Here is a 13,640-nt window from a genome sequence, read left to right as displayed (position 1 = left end):
TACAGTAACAATACAATGCGATACACGAGGGGTTCGAGGGCCCTGCTCCTTGGAGCTTACAATCTAGGAGATTCCTCATAGGAACTCCTGGGTATACTCCTACGGGTGTATCAAAATTGCGCTTGCGCCGGAAGTGATGTCACCACGTCTCCGTCTCTTGACCGACGCGTTGCGTCATGTACCACGTGACTTCATCAGGTTCTGAAGTCACGTGGTACGTGATGCAACGCATTGGACAAGAGACAGAGACATGGTGACGGCACTTCCAGCGTAAGCGCCATTTTGATACACCCATAGGAGTACACCCAGGAGTTCATATGAGGATTTGTGAGCATGTTTTTTACTCCATACATGTGAGTGAGCATTTATTGTATTTTAATATATCAATAAATGAAATAATATCACACGATGGAAGGATTCTTCTTCTTGTTTTATAAACATGGATGAGGAAGCTGAGTTGTAAGTAGATCATATGAAAACCACCCAGATATCAGGATCGGTGATACCTGTAAGTTTTGAAGGGGGATACCACCACTATTTGTGATACCGAATCTGACGTGGAGGATTGAGCGGTTGGCTGCGCCAAATAGCATGAAAGCTTTTTGACCCCGTGGGGTCGCTTCATGAAGGTGAGGGGGCAATCTTACCGGTGAAGGATCCCACCTTTTTCCACCTGCAATATTTGTGTTTATTGCTGGAGTGTTCTATAAATCCAGCTATACTGAAGATTACACACGTGAACGATTGTTGTTTATTTACAATTGGAGGCACTTTTTTTGTGGACTTTTTTGCATATTTATTCAAGTTATGTGTTTACTTTAGAATGTCACTTGATTTTTATTTGTGCATTCACTTATTTTTCAGCTATTTATATAGCAGAGTCCCAAGTTTGGGGACTAGCGCATGGTATATAAACTTATATATACACCGTTTTATGTGGGCACTTGTCAAGTGTTAGTCGCACATTTATGTGGAAGGTTTTTTTATAGTCCTTGTGCATTGTCTTTTAGTCAGGTTAATTTATCCTGACCGTCCCATTGTTTGTTCATATAGGCACAATGGTGCCATTTCTCAGTTATTTCTTCACTACACCTTTTGGGCATTCATTTCATGTCAAGTGTTTTATCACGTGTGGTATAGTGATATTTCTTATTTCACCCTGTTTAGGGACACAAGTGGGTTTATGTATTGTGTTTTTCACTTTTATTTTTTCTATGGTTCTGTTCATTTATTATAGTAGATATATCATTGTATATGAGTGTATAGTATTATGAAGGATTGATTTTGTCTCATTATACACAGGAGGATTCATAAGGGGAATATTATCAACTTCACTTTGATTTAATATTTTATATAAGTGTGGGAGCGCAGCACCAATTTGTTCTATTTTGATCAGTATTCTATCCAGGTGTATAGCTAGGTGTTATCAGCAACCCATCCCTAGGCCTTTAGTGTATCCAGGGTAGCGCAGGTGGTTCTCCATGGTTTTTTTTACTCTATTATTGGTAAGATACTTTCTTGAAATTGTTGGAATGAATTATTCTGAGTGACGTATAAGATATTAAACTGTCTTTATTTATATTTACAATTTTAGACCTGCCTTCCATTGAAAGTCTGGGCCTACTTTTTTGGTTCCCTTTAAGTGTTTGCTGGGCTGGCCCAAGTGTATTATCTTGTCACACTATTGCAATTAAGAGCCATTTCTCACAGTCGGTATTTCATTATGGCTGATGTCATTATACAATGGGCTACTATGGGGAGGAATGTATTTTATTTTACTTCCCCCCCCCCCCCCCCTTCTTTCTTGGATAGTTGCCATGTGTCAATGATATAGTAATGTTGTAGGGGGTGCTTTCGTTTGTCCAACAGAGATTTATTTCACTTTTTTGAGCTCTTAAATATTTGAGGGTATCTCCCTCTCTATTACATTTGTTGCTTATAACAAGGAGAAAATCCTTTTCCTGTTAGAATACTTGATCTTTGACACAAATACTTCTGTTTAAGGTAATGTTCAACAAATAAGCACCACTATTGGGATGGCTTGATTTAGGATAATATTCAGTCTTCCCATATCTATAGACATGTGCTATTGCGATTCCTTTGGGTTGAATTCTAGTATATACTATTTGTGTCTCTCTTTTTTCTACTGGTGGATTTTAAGCCATTGGGGTTTTGGACTGACAGCCATTTTTTTGCACCCCCATATCTGGCTTTCTGATTGGCCCCTTGCCTTGTGGAAATACAGAGGAGGCCTACTCCCAAATACATGGTGAGTGTTGTTGCTACATGGTGCATATTGATATCATATGTAAGTCATATTATGTTAATGTATGAATTTGCTTTTTTTTTCTTGTATTCACATGTTGTAATTTGATATATCTAATTTATGTATATTTCTATTAGATTTTACTACTAAGCCCCCGAAGAAGCGATCATTGTCGCAAAACCTGTTGGAAAATTTTCCTGCGACTTAATGCCTCTCAACCCCCCTTAGAGGATCCATTTGGTGGTATTTACATCCTTAATCATTAATGTGTTCCTTGTACACAGTGGGCTGTGCGACATTGTCTGCGGGGATAGTGTAACTATGATATTTTAAACTGCAAGATGTTTTTTTCATGACTTATTGTCATAATAAAGTACAAATAGTTTTACTAATATGTGTTTGGAATTTCTGTGCCTTTAAAGTCCATTTGCAACCTTTTCGCCGTTTCTTTCCCTCCAATTTTTGACTAATATAATTAGGACGTGGCACCACTTTTGGAAGTTATCTGGCACCCGGATACACTTCATTCCTTTCTTTTGATCTGTCACAAGATGTCCTCAAGTCTTTGGGGTTGATTGATACCCAGCATCACTGGACCTGAAAGACTGGGGACATTATTGTAAATGCAGGGTGTCATGGTCCCATTCCCTGAAAGAGTGCCACCACAAAGCCCTGTATTCTTTATGTATCTATGCTGCTTTTTGCATCTCTGAGCAACACCCACTGAACAAATTGAGGGAAATTTCACTTCCAAATGAAGAGGCGGCTTGGGGGTCCCTCCGGTAATATTTTCAAGCTGTCCAATTGGCTCGCTTTCATACTTGCAAAACACTGATGCCTAGGATGTCCATAGAATGCATGGCCATGATCCACCGGTCTCCCAGCCATCTGATTTGGCTACCGTCGAATAAAGACTGCCTGCCTGTGCCCGAATCTGTTTCATTGAGTTTATAGGACCAGTTTAATGCATTTCATCTCCAGCCAGCTCATAGCCCCCTTGTTCCAATATTGTCTAAGCCCTTATTCACCCCCGGTCTCACCGCTGCATCCTTAAAATGGTGGATGAATAAGGGATTTCAATGCATTGCTGATTTTTGTATAGGGGGTTGGCAGGTTCTTTTGCTTCAGTTATTGCAAGAGAAGCGCCATCTCCCAGACACAGAAGTATACCACTACACAGTTACTTCATTTTATAAAGTCCTTACAACGTCAAGGTGATATTTCTAGTCAGACTACCTTTGTTTAACGCATGATCTGGTTTCATACCAACAATTTATTCCATGCAAACCTCTAAACAAAAATATATGTTAAAATGGGAACATGACCTAAATGTGGAATTAGATCTGGAGGATTGGCATAAACTATCGGGATATGCTTTTACTTGGTACATGGTCCCAACGAGATTGGCCTCTTGTGTCGTCCCAGGAGCCTCAAGATGCTGCTTTAGAGGTTGCGCCCAAAAAAGACTTGTTCTAACATATTAGGTGGGAATGCCCAAAAATTCACCGATTCTGGATCCGTGTCTACTAATTTCCTATATTCTCTGACAGACACACATCTTAAAAAAGTCCATGACAGACTCTATTAGGCCGACCCATTTTAAAAGCTCAATGGCATGTAAGAAGGCTTATTTCTTTTGTGTTCTTAGCAGCTCGCATTGTGATAGCTAGGTCATGGCAATCTCCCACAATATCATTTGATATGATTAAGACCAAACTCTCCTAGACAATGAGAAACTATCACCCCCCCCCAGTTTGAAAAGATTTGGGAACCCTGGATTACTTTTCAGGGAACACCTAGAGTCCGAAAGCATTCCTGGATCCTTGATATCAAGCTTTTCCATTGCACAGAATACTCTACATACTTTTTCTTCCTTCCTTAGAATTCCTATCCTTCTTGGATGTGATGTTTTGTTCCCCCAGATTAGCTATTTAGGAAATGATATGACAAGTCGAGGAAATGTTACTATTAAGGGGGGTTAAAAGCAATGTCCCTTTATATGTCTTTTACTATTTTGAATGTATTGTTGGCTGATTATGCTTGATAAAGCTTTTTCAACCATATGTAATTGTTTTGTATGCATCGTCTAAATTTTGCCATAAAAAATTATTGGAAATGAATTTGAGGTAAGAGGAGGACCCAGCATATCACCTGACCAGAAAACACCGAAACAAGATAAGTATATTAAAATGAAAGCATAGCCTACACACTGGGGGCCCTCGGGAGGATGGGGGGGAGGGGGTCACTTGTGTGGGAAACAATGAGCCTGAAGTTGAACTTTGAGGTGATGAGAAAACAGGTTACTTAAAAAAAAAAAAAAAAAGTCCCTTGCAGGACTGTGTCTTTACAATTGGTGTTCCTTATTTTTCCAGACGAGGGTATACTACTCAGGCAACGCTAATGCTGGTAATACAACAGTCTACTGTAAATCAGGGGATACCCTGGAGTCTTTTTAGTGATATTACTTTATTGTGAACCTTTGGAAACATTACAAATATAATTTCCAATCTCTGTTTCTTTGGTTGTTCTTAACAGTACTGAAAAAGCTTTGTCCTTGTACTGAGCAATCTAGCAAACATTTGTACCTTTTTTTGAAATATAACCAACAAAAACAATATTGGAAAAGAAAAAAAATGTACTTACAGTATATCTCTTCTTCTTTTCTCGGTGCTCATCAGAGCTAGGAATGCATACATTGGGGCAGTTGATCTTGTGGTCCATTGCTTAGAATTCCTTCATATGGCTCTTTTGTGAGGCCTTCTAGTGGAAGGTTTATTCAATGTGCATGTGAGATGTTAGCTACAAAATGCCCATGTTATGGGATCAACTTGCTCATTCCATTATCTAACCTGCACAAGAAAAGAATAAACACATAGAGTTACCATCATGCTGTCAAATTATTATTTTACATTTTGCAGTGTGACTATAATGGCCTTGTTTAATGAGACAGTAGAAAGAGAAAAAGATTAGATTGGCCACATATGTTTAGACATTTCACAGACAGCAATAGACAATGTATGCCTATACTCCATCCTTCCATGGGATTACAGAGACCTGCTACGATCTACAAATGAATAGCAGTGGCATACTCAATCAGAAATGCCCCCTTTTCTTCACTGCTTGGTCCAACATTTTGTAAAAAACTTTACTTTGTCATAACAAGCACTGGAAGTAATACCAAATGTTGTTTATTCATAAACAGCCAGATAGTGGTTTCATTGTTGACTGCATCACATGATATGACCATCCTATGTGTGGGCACCCTTAAAATGAGAATATCAAAAGAATGATTGTTCCGAGCATGCGCAATCTTTGTCACTTGATTGCGGACGAATACTGTTGTGATTGGCTCTCGAAAGCTGTGTACTAACGATCAGCTTATCAGACAATCGATTTGAAAGCGGAATTTTTCATCCAATTTTCTCATCATGAGCACTAGGCTTTGCTAAGCAATTACAGTCCAATCAGATACTGATTTTCGGTAATTTGTTGTATACATGCTATGGAAAGTGATCTGAAAATGCTTGCTCTGTACATCAAGCTTAAGGGTAATTGCACAGAGTACTGAGGTATGAGCATCAGATTCCTGCCTGTCTCTATATATCAAGTTAGAGTAAGTCTTAATTACCTCCAGTTTTTGTTATCTATAAACTGGCGGTAATCATTTTTGAATTTGGTGCATTAAGGTGTTACTAAACCCACAATAGTAAAATTAGTCTGTATATACAGTAAAGCATGCTTGTTATACTCACTGTGGAACCTAAAGGGGTTAATCCTCCGCATTGTGTAAAAAAGCTGTTTGATCCTGTCTTCTCTGCTCTTCCCCTTCTACTGTTCCCAATCCATCTGCTGATAGTACAGAGCTCTAAGAAACACTCTGTACGTGCTCAGTTTGGTGTGTATTGCTAGAGAGTTTTTTTTTCTTTGGTAGAGTGCATGTGATCAGCACAGGACCAATCAGCGCTGTCCAGACAGAGGGTCAGGGATTATGCAGCCTCATGGGACAATCAGAGCAGAGTAAAAACTCCTCCTACAAGGTTTAACCAGTACTTAGCTGGACACTGATAGAAGTCACTGCTGATGAGAAAATGTATTTAGCAGTTTATATTTACTACAATAATTGCATTTCCATGTAGCGTGTACTGTGTGAGACCAGATATAGTGAATGAGGGGTCCTGGGTTTAGTAACACTTTAATAGCACCACTTGGTAAAGGTGGCACTAATAACAACTATGTGAATCTGCAGCATGTGTTGGTAAAGATGAATACGTTTGGCACAGGCCATTTTAAAGGGCCTTAGTGCCAGAAAACTGTCGGTAGTGCTTCACTGAATACCTTCAAATGTGTTTTGAGGGTTCAAAGGGTCCCCCTTCATCTTGATACTGTTGAACAAAGTATTTGCTAGACTGATAAAATTTGAGGGATCCAGAGAGGTAATTAGTAGGATTGCTCCCCGTCTCCTTGCACACCACGTCTCTACTCAAGAAAAAAAGTCCATTTTCAGTTGCCACTCCTTGGAGAGCAGCCTGAGAAGAATAATTCCCATAGTAAAGGAATATACACAACTGATTTTAAAAGAGAAGTGCAGGATCTTAAAAAAAACAAAAAAATGGCTACAGTACCAATCCGAGGTGCAGTTGCCCCCCACCAGCTCTATACTGAGAGCTCAGAAATCAAAGACAGCTGATTGCTCAGTTCTCAGGTCAGCTCTGAGCAAAAGCAGTGACTGTCAGTCACCGCTCTGTCCCTCCAGCGCTCACTGGAGTGCCAAACTGTGGACGGGTAGAAGCGGCTGGATCGGGATCCCATTGGTGTGCTGAGAGGCTGATTAAGCTGCGGTCAGTCATATGGGCAGATCCCGACATTAAAGTCGGGATCCCTGCAGAGTGTGAACCAGCTCTGTGACATCTGTTAGTCCACTGCCGGCTGAATCTGGGTCACAAGAGTGCATAACTAAGTGCACACTCCTCTGACCCACAGGAGAAGTATGGCCAAAAGAATCTTAAAAGAACCTTTAACTCAAAAAAGTACATTCTGCTGCTCTTAGAATCCTCCAAATTCCTTTCTTTTGCTGCCATGATCTGACTTCCTGTAAGGGGATGGCTATGTTTTTTCTCCACGGTCCCACTATATGTAGAAATGCAGCCACCCTCGCTTGCTCTATTCCGAGACGGACTAGGGAATACGGACTATGGGATTTGTAGTGTGCATAGAGCCATGCAAATGACCATAATTATTGTGCACTGCTCATTCCAAACACAAATGAAGGAGGAAAAGTAGAGGTTCGGGAACTCATGGAGGACAATAAAAGGAGGCAGAAAAACGCAGTAAAAAACAATTTAAAAAAAGATAGATTACAGAGCCATTAAGAAGCGGATATGTATGGATTATTTTGGAGAATAAGGTTGTTGTTTAGTGTCACTCTAAAGAGATCCAATGCCTCACTACCTATCTCTTACTGCTGATGTGGCAGAAAAGGCCATACATTATACTAGCTAAATGGGAAACAGATCTCAACTTTTGCAAGAATACCTTTTGTTAACTAACGTACAATTATCTACTAGCATGAACATGTTAAAAATGCATTGAAGATGTTAAATTATACCTAAATTTTTTTGTTTTGGATATTTTTTTTTACACATACTGTATCTTTAACACATCTGTGTCCCACTGGGAAAATTTCCCCTTCACGTCCTGTCTAGTGAGAGCAAATTTTTCCAGACTTTGGGGAAATGCCGCCTTATACAGTTGGCACCAGAACATATGTCCGTATTGGAACTTTATCCTCTCTGTTGCTGTTCTAGTAAATTCTCTTGGGATTATTAAAATATTCTCAACCTGAATATGTCCCCTAGCAGGGACGCCAGCAGTGATAACCTGACAGGGGTTCTATCTCCCTCACCACTCTACAAGAAAACAAATAAAAGTTTTGGCTTTAGAAACACTTCAAAGTAGAACTGAGGACATTTTTGCTCATTTAGGGGAGGGCTATAACTCTGCGGAGCTTTCTGTGACGTAACCTCGTAACGGCTGGTGGTATGACACCGTGGGAATTTTAAATGTTTACACTGCCTTTATGCACTTTATCTATGTAAGTGCAATACTTTAATAAATTCTTTGCTGGTTTATCGGGTCGCACTATGAAGTTTTCTTCTTCTGTTTTGCATGATGTGGAGAGCGGTTTGATGTGATGGATTCGTTCAAGTGAACCTGCAGTTGCCCATTCATCTCCTATTCATCTCTTTGATACGACTAACTAGGGTGTCAGTGTGGGATCTGAACACCATCTGCTCGTTTGATCTCTCGATTGGAGATCATTTGTCTGGTAAGAGGCTGATTTTTTTATTTTGTGTCAAGCATTTGTGGACACCTATGCACTTTCCATTGGAGGATTTCTTTAGCACACAGCACTGTGTTATTGGATTTTGCAACTTTTAATTATTTAATATATGAATGTGGACTTATATCATTTCAATTGATTTATGCACATTTTGTATGTAGCAGCATTTACTTGACTATTGTTTATGATTATTTAGTTTACAGTGTACTCATTTTTTTAAATATATTTTGTATTTTCTGGTGTTCAGGGAAAGAGTAGCAGCAGTTCACTAACTGTTTATTGTTTCAGAATATTTTTTTCACACATTTATTCACATATTGAATTGTCTGGGGTGTAGCACAGGTTTTTTTCCCTTTTTTTCTAAAAAAATGTGTTAACTGGATTGCAGCTGTCCAGCGTTCCTATAGCTTCACTTATAATTCAAGAGTTGTGTTCTACATTGAGTTAGAACGAATAACTTCTCAACGAGCTAGCTCTAGGTTAATCTACTCTTACAAATGGCATTGCTATAATGCTCTTGACATACTCACAGGATTCATGGATACCCCTCTGGACCCCCCCACCCCCACAATCCCCCTATGCTCATCTCCCCACTACTACCCTCTCTCTTTTTGCTTTTGCAGTGTACCTCTCCCTTTACTGCTCTTCAGATTTATTTACTTGGTTCAGGGATTGTTCTTCTCCCTACTTTCGCCATCCCACTTTACCGCCTTACCCGTCCTTGACCCAGGTGATCATTGTTTTCTCTCCCACTTGGCAAAAGGTGTTTTATGACTGCCTATCAATCTGGACTTTTTCCTTCACATCAAGTGGTTAAATAGTTCTGAAACCTTAAAGCAAATGGTAGAAAAGTTGTGTAAATACTGTCCCAGTGACCACAGTTAGCCTTTGATACTTGATTGACTGTGTCATTGATTACCTTCTGGGTTACCTGACTTCAGTCTTATTTAACATATAGGGTTTGCATCTGTATCATTGTCAGTTTATTTTGACATGTTGCTGTTTTTCCTATTGTACCTGCCTGCTTTACTGTACTCTTGAATAAAATAAAGAATTAAAAAAAAAAACAAAACAAAAAAAAGAAACAAAACAAACACTCTCATAAAGTCGCCATGTATGCTGCAGGAAAGTAACTGAAAGACACTATCACATCAGCAAAGAGATTGCTTTCTAAACCAATATATCCATTTATGTTTGTCTACTAAATATGCGCTGTGCATACACAATCAGCATGCTTTGTCTCCCACAAATTAAATATTTGAGATGTCTGAATTGAGATGCAAGCGGCTTTACTGCATAATGCACAGCTGTTTTTTAAAATTCAGACACACCCAGACATATTGCATGCAAGTGCTGAAATTTGAGTTAAAAGTACTATAATATATAATTTCTTGGAAACCACCTATCTACATAAAGACATTTATTTTTAGCAATAATACAACTCTTTTTTTCTGTTAACCAGAAAGCCAAAATATAAAAGAAATGCAATCAGCAGTAAGAATACAGTTTTTTTTATGTCTTTTTGGAGACAGGACACTTGTGGTCCCTTGTTGGCCACCCACATGAAAAATGAGCTGCTCCTTTGTGGGATATGCCATTTTAAGGATGGAAGGAGTAGTAAAAGTACATTCAGATAGGCAAACCTAAGTAAATTCTGTGCCATCATCGTTTTTTTTAAATCTCTGAGACCAGTTACAGCTAGAATGATTAGTGGGTTGTAGAAAAAATATGTTAAGAATAATCATTAGGGATGAACTATTTATGATATGGAACTAGGCTGTGATAAATGGAAAACAGGACAAATAGAGAGGGTGAATCTCCATAATGGGGGGCACAAACAGCAATAAAAACCTAATAGGTGTTCTAACCCCTCTCCACTCTGTCCAAAAGTAAAAAAACGTTTTGCCTTTAGTTATACCTTAAAACATTTACAGACCTGACAGGGCCTATTCACATCTAAACCAACTTTGTCAGTTAATGGCAAGAGCATTTACTTGGTATAAAAAGTCTTCAAAATTCCAACATGTCCCTTAAAGGATACCAGAGAAAAGTTACATTTGAAAGTGTTTGAATATTAACGATAAATTAAAAAGACCAAACAAATGAACTTTGCATGGTTGTGCATTAAAGCGCATTTTTTCTATGACAAAATGTTCTTTAGGTCTCATGCACACAGGACTTTAAAAAAACTCCTAGAAGCTGTCCTCCTGGCAGCAGTGTTTTTGCAGACAAAAATGCCTGATGCTTGTAAAAGTATCTAACGCTTTTACACATTTAGGCATGTTTACAAGCGTCAAACCCTTGGGCATTAATTCATTTCATTGGCCAGAATGATCATTTATTCTAGCCATTGAAATTAATTAACGCTCAAGCACTAAAACATGCCTAGTGTTTAGAAGCGTTTTTTCTGCCAAAACACTGCTGCTCCTGGACGCACTAGCCCTGGGTATTTTTCCTGCTGGTAAATGTTACTGCGTCTAAAAGCTTCTGGACACACAGGATAACATGGAGCGCGTTTGTAAGCAGTAAAAAAACATGTATGTATGGCCAAAACTTCTTTTTTTAGTTTTAGATACAGTAAGGAGTGGTAAATGCTGATCGTTAGCGGGCATGCCATTAATACTTAATGGTATCCTCACGGATCAGAAAATACGCTCATGCACAAAACTGCATGCTGCCGTGCGCCCATATTTTCAAATAAAGGTTGGGGTGGGGGTTTGAATTGACCCAGTTTGCAACATATTTTCTCTACTATTACCACTGTTGATTGCTATATTCCAAAAAAAACCCTTTTGATATTTTAATGTGGCTTGGTAAAAGCTTTTTTTTATGGGAACTTCTATGGATATGCTTTGAACTACTTTTAAGTTATAATGCATGTGAAAATGAATGTGGACCTCACACTCTACAGCATACTTGTGGATCTGGTACTGTATTTTAAGGGTAATAAAACATTTCAATGAAATATAATTGGTGGCTACATGTCCTCAAGACATAAAAGATAAAGATAGGCATAGGCAGGTCTGGCTATTCTTGGACATGGACAGCCAGGAAACTATGTATGTCTTTCCAATTCAGCCAATGAACACAGCCAGTGAACATGTAGCAAGAAATGTATTTCATTCTCAATGGAGAACATTGACCAATTGGTCATGATGTTGGAAAAACTTTGTGTGCAATAATGGTACATTGACAAGCTTTAAATGCCATTTTGTCATAAGTTTCAGAATCACATTTATTTGGACCAGGCCTTGCCAAACCCATACGTTCCTTAGATTGTACTGGAAAGTGATAACAATATAAGCACAAGATGAGCATCAAGAAAAATATTGACCCTTGTTCTTATGATATGCAGCAACAATAAAGGGCCAGTTAGCCACTACACTTAGAAAGTTACAAATGTCACCTAACTGTAAAACCGGTCTATTGCCATCACCAGCCCTTGTTAAACAGTATGTTATCAGGCAGCATTACAGTCTACCAGAATAAAAACCTATTACTGTCACCTATAAGGAGCTTTAAATTCACCATTTTATTATTAACAGAGTAAGTGCGACGTGTCAGTGACAGTTGTGAACTATTGGCCTTCATCTCAGTGATGTCACCAATTCCTACTGAAGCAAATCTCAGTGATGTCACCAATTCCTACTGAAGCAAATCTCAGTGATGTCACCAATTCCTACTGAAGCAAATTTCAGTGATGTCACCAATTCCTACTGAAGCAAATTTCAGTGATGTCACCAATTCCTACTGAAGCAAATCTCAATGATGTCACCAATTCCTACTGAAGCAAATCTCAGTGATGTCACCAATTCCTACTGAAGCAAATCTCAGTGATGTCACCAATTCCTACTATAGCAATAAATAGTTGAGAAAAACTAGCTAGTTGACAGGAGAAAATGCAGTGGTTATATTTGCAACCATCTTTTCCATCTGCTTTCCATATTCTGCACTGTCTGATACTCTGTAGAAGCACTGCAAATGATTTGGATGGTATCCAGGTTCTGCTGGGTATTCCTGTGCTATATTTGTAGTAGTGTTACATTTGCTGTTCAGCAATTCCTACATCGGCTTCTTGTGAAATTTCCAGTAATGGTAGAATAATATTTATCCACAACCCACATGTCTTCCTTAGTAGATTACTCAACATCCAATAAGTTTAAATTCATTAGAAAACTGCTTTGTAAAATTCCATTTCTGAACAAAATAAAATCTAGGTGCATATGACCATTTATTTTTCCTGAGCACCTCTTTGCCCATCTTATACATTAGTAGATAAACAATGTTAGTTTTGGGGGGCTTCTAGGGTACAACGTATAAGTCCTCATGCACACAGGACTGTAATACTTGACAACTGTAATTGTAATGTTTATAGGAACTGCCTGCATTACCCAGCCAATCCATTTCTATTATCTTCAAACCTGCACTAAAATAAACAGACAGTTATAATTTGATCAGTTGCTTTCAGGCTACCAATACATGAGATGATAACACTCCAATAGTAAAAGTAGCATGCAAAGTGCATTGCCTCAAATCAGCCAATGAGAATTTATCTTTCATTGATACAAGTATGGTAAACTGTAAAATGATTGGTATGCATTATTGCACCAACTCCAAATATTATCCTTGCTTTTCCCTACTGAATAAACAATCATTTTTACGTTTAAATTATTATACCGTGGAAAGTACCTGTACCAAAGAATGATGGCCCTAGTCAGGCCCCTAGGCAATAGATACCCATCTTTGATCTTTCTTTCACTTATGGAGCTGGACTGCAAAATTACTCACCCAATGATGACAAAGCATTTGCTGTACTTCTAAGAAGAATGGAAGAATCACATGCAGTATTACCGAGCAAAATATCTAAGGTATAGATTTCCAGTTGTCACTCCACTTTTAGAATTTCCACAGTTCAGTTTTTGTCCACCACTGTTCCTCTTCCAGATCTGTATAAGTAAATACAGTACTGTAACTAAGGACATGTGTAAATTAATGTGTTGCTTAATGTCAGTAATGTCATTATTGACGTTAATC

At 38.5% G+C, this 13,640-nt stretch overlaps 1 protein-coding gene across 2 annotated transcripts in view; it reads right to left on the bottom strand.

Annotated features, from left to right (window-relative positions):
- The window catches only part of SGK3 (serum/glucocorticoid regulated kinase family member 3), a 105,297-nt gene that overhangs the window by 51,890 nt on the left and 39,767 nt on the right, over positions 1-13,640 (bottom strand). Inside the window, exons 2-3 of one of the 2 annotated variants that reach the window (XM_089654268.1) lie at positions 13,395-13,552; positions 4,910-5,115 (exon numbers count right to left, since the gene is read on the bottom strand). In XM_089654268.1, the coding sequence (XP_089510394.1) occupies positions 4,910-4,987 (78 nt within the window). In that variant the 5' untranslated portion in view covers positions 4,988-5,115; positions 13,395-13,552. The remainder of the gene's footprint in view (positions 1-4,909; positions 5,116-13,394; positions 13,553-13,640) is intronic. The other variant, XM_089654269.1, reaches the window with a different exon arrangement.

Source organism: Staurois parvus, unplaced genomic scaffold (genome assembly GCF_062004578.1).
Source record: "Staurois parvus isolate SC_StPar_1 unplaced genomic scaffold, SC_StPar_1.0 ptg000748l, whole genome shotgun sequence".
Classification (NCBI taxonomy): domain Eukaryota; kingdom Metazoa; phylum Chordata; class Amphibia; order Anura; family Ranidae; genus Staurois; species Staurois parvus.
Note: the sequence above shows the minus strand (reverse complement) of the source record. Positions and strands in the feature narration are given on the sequence as shown.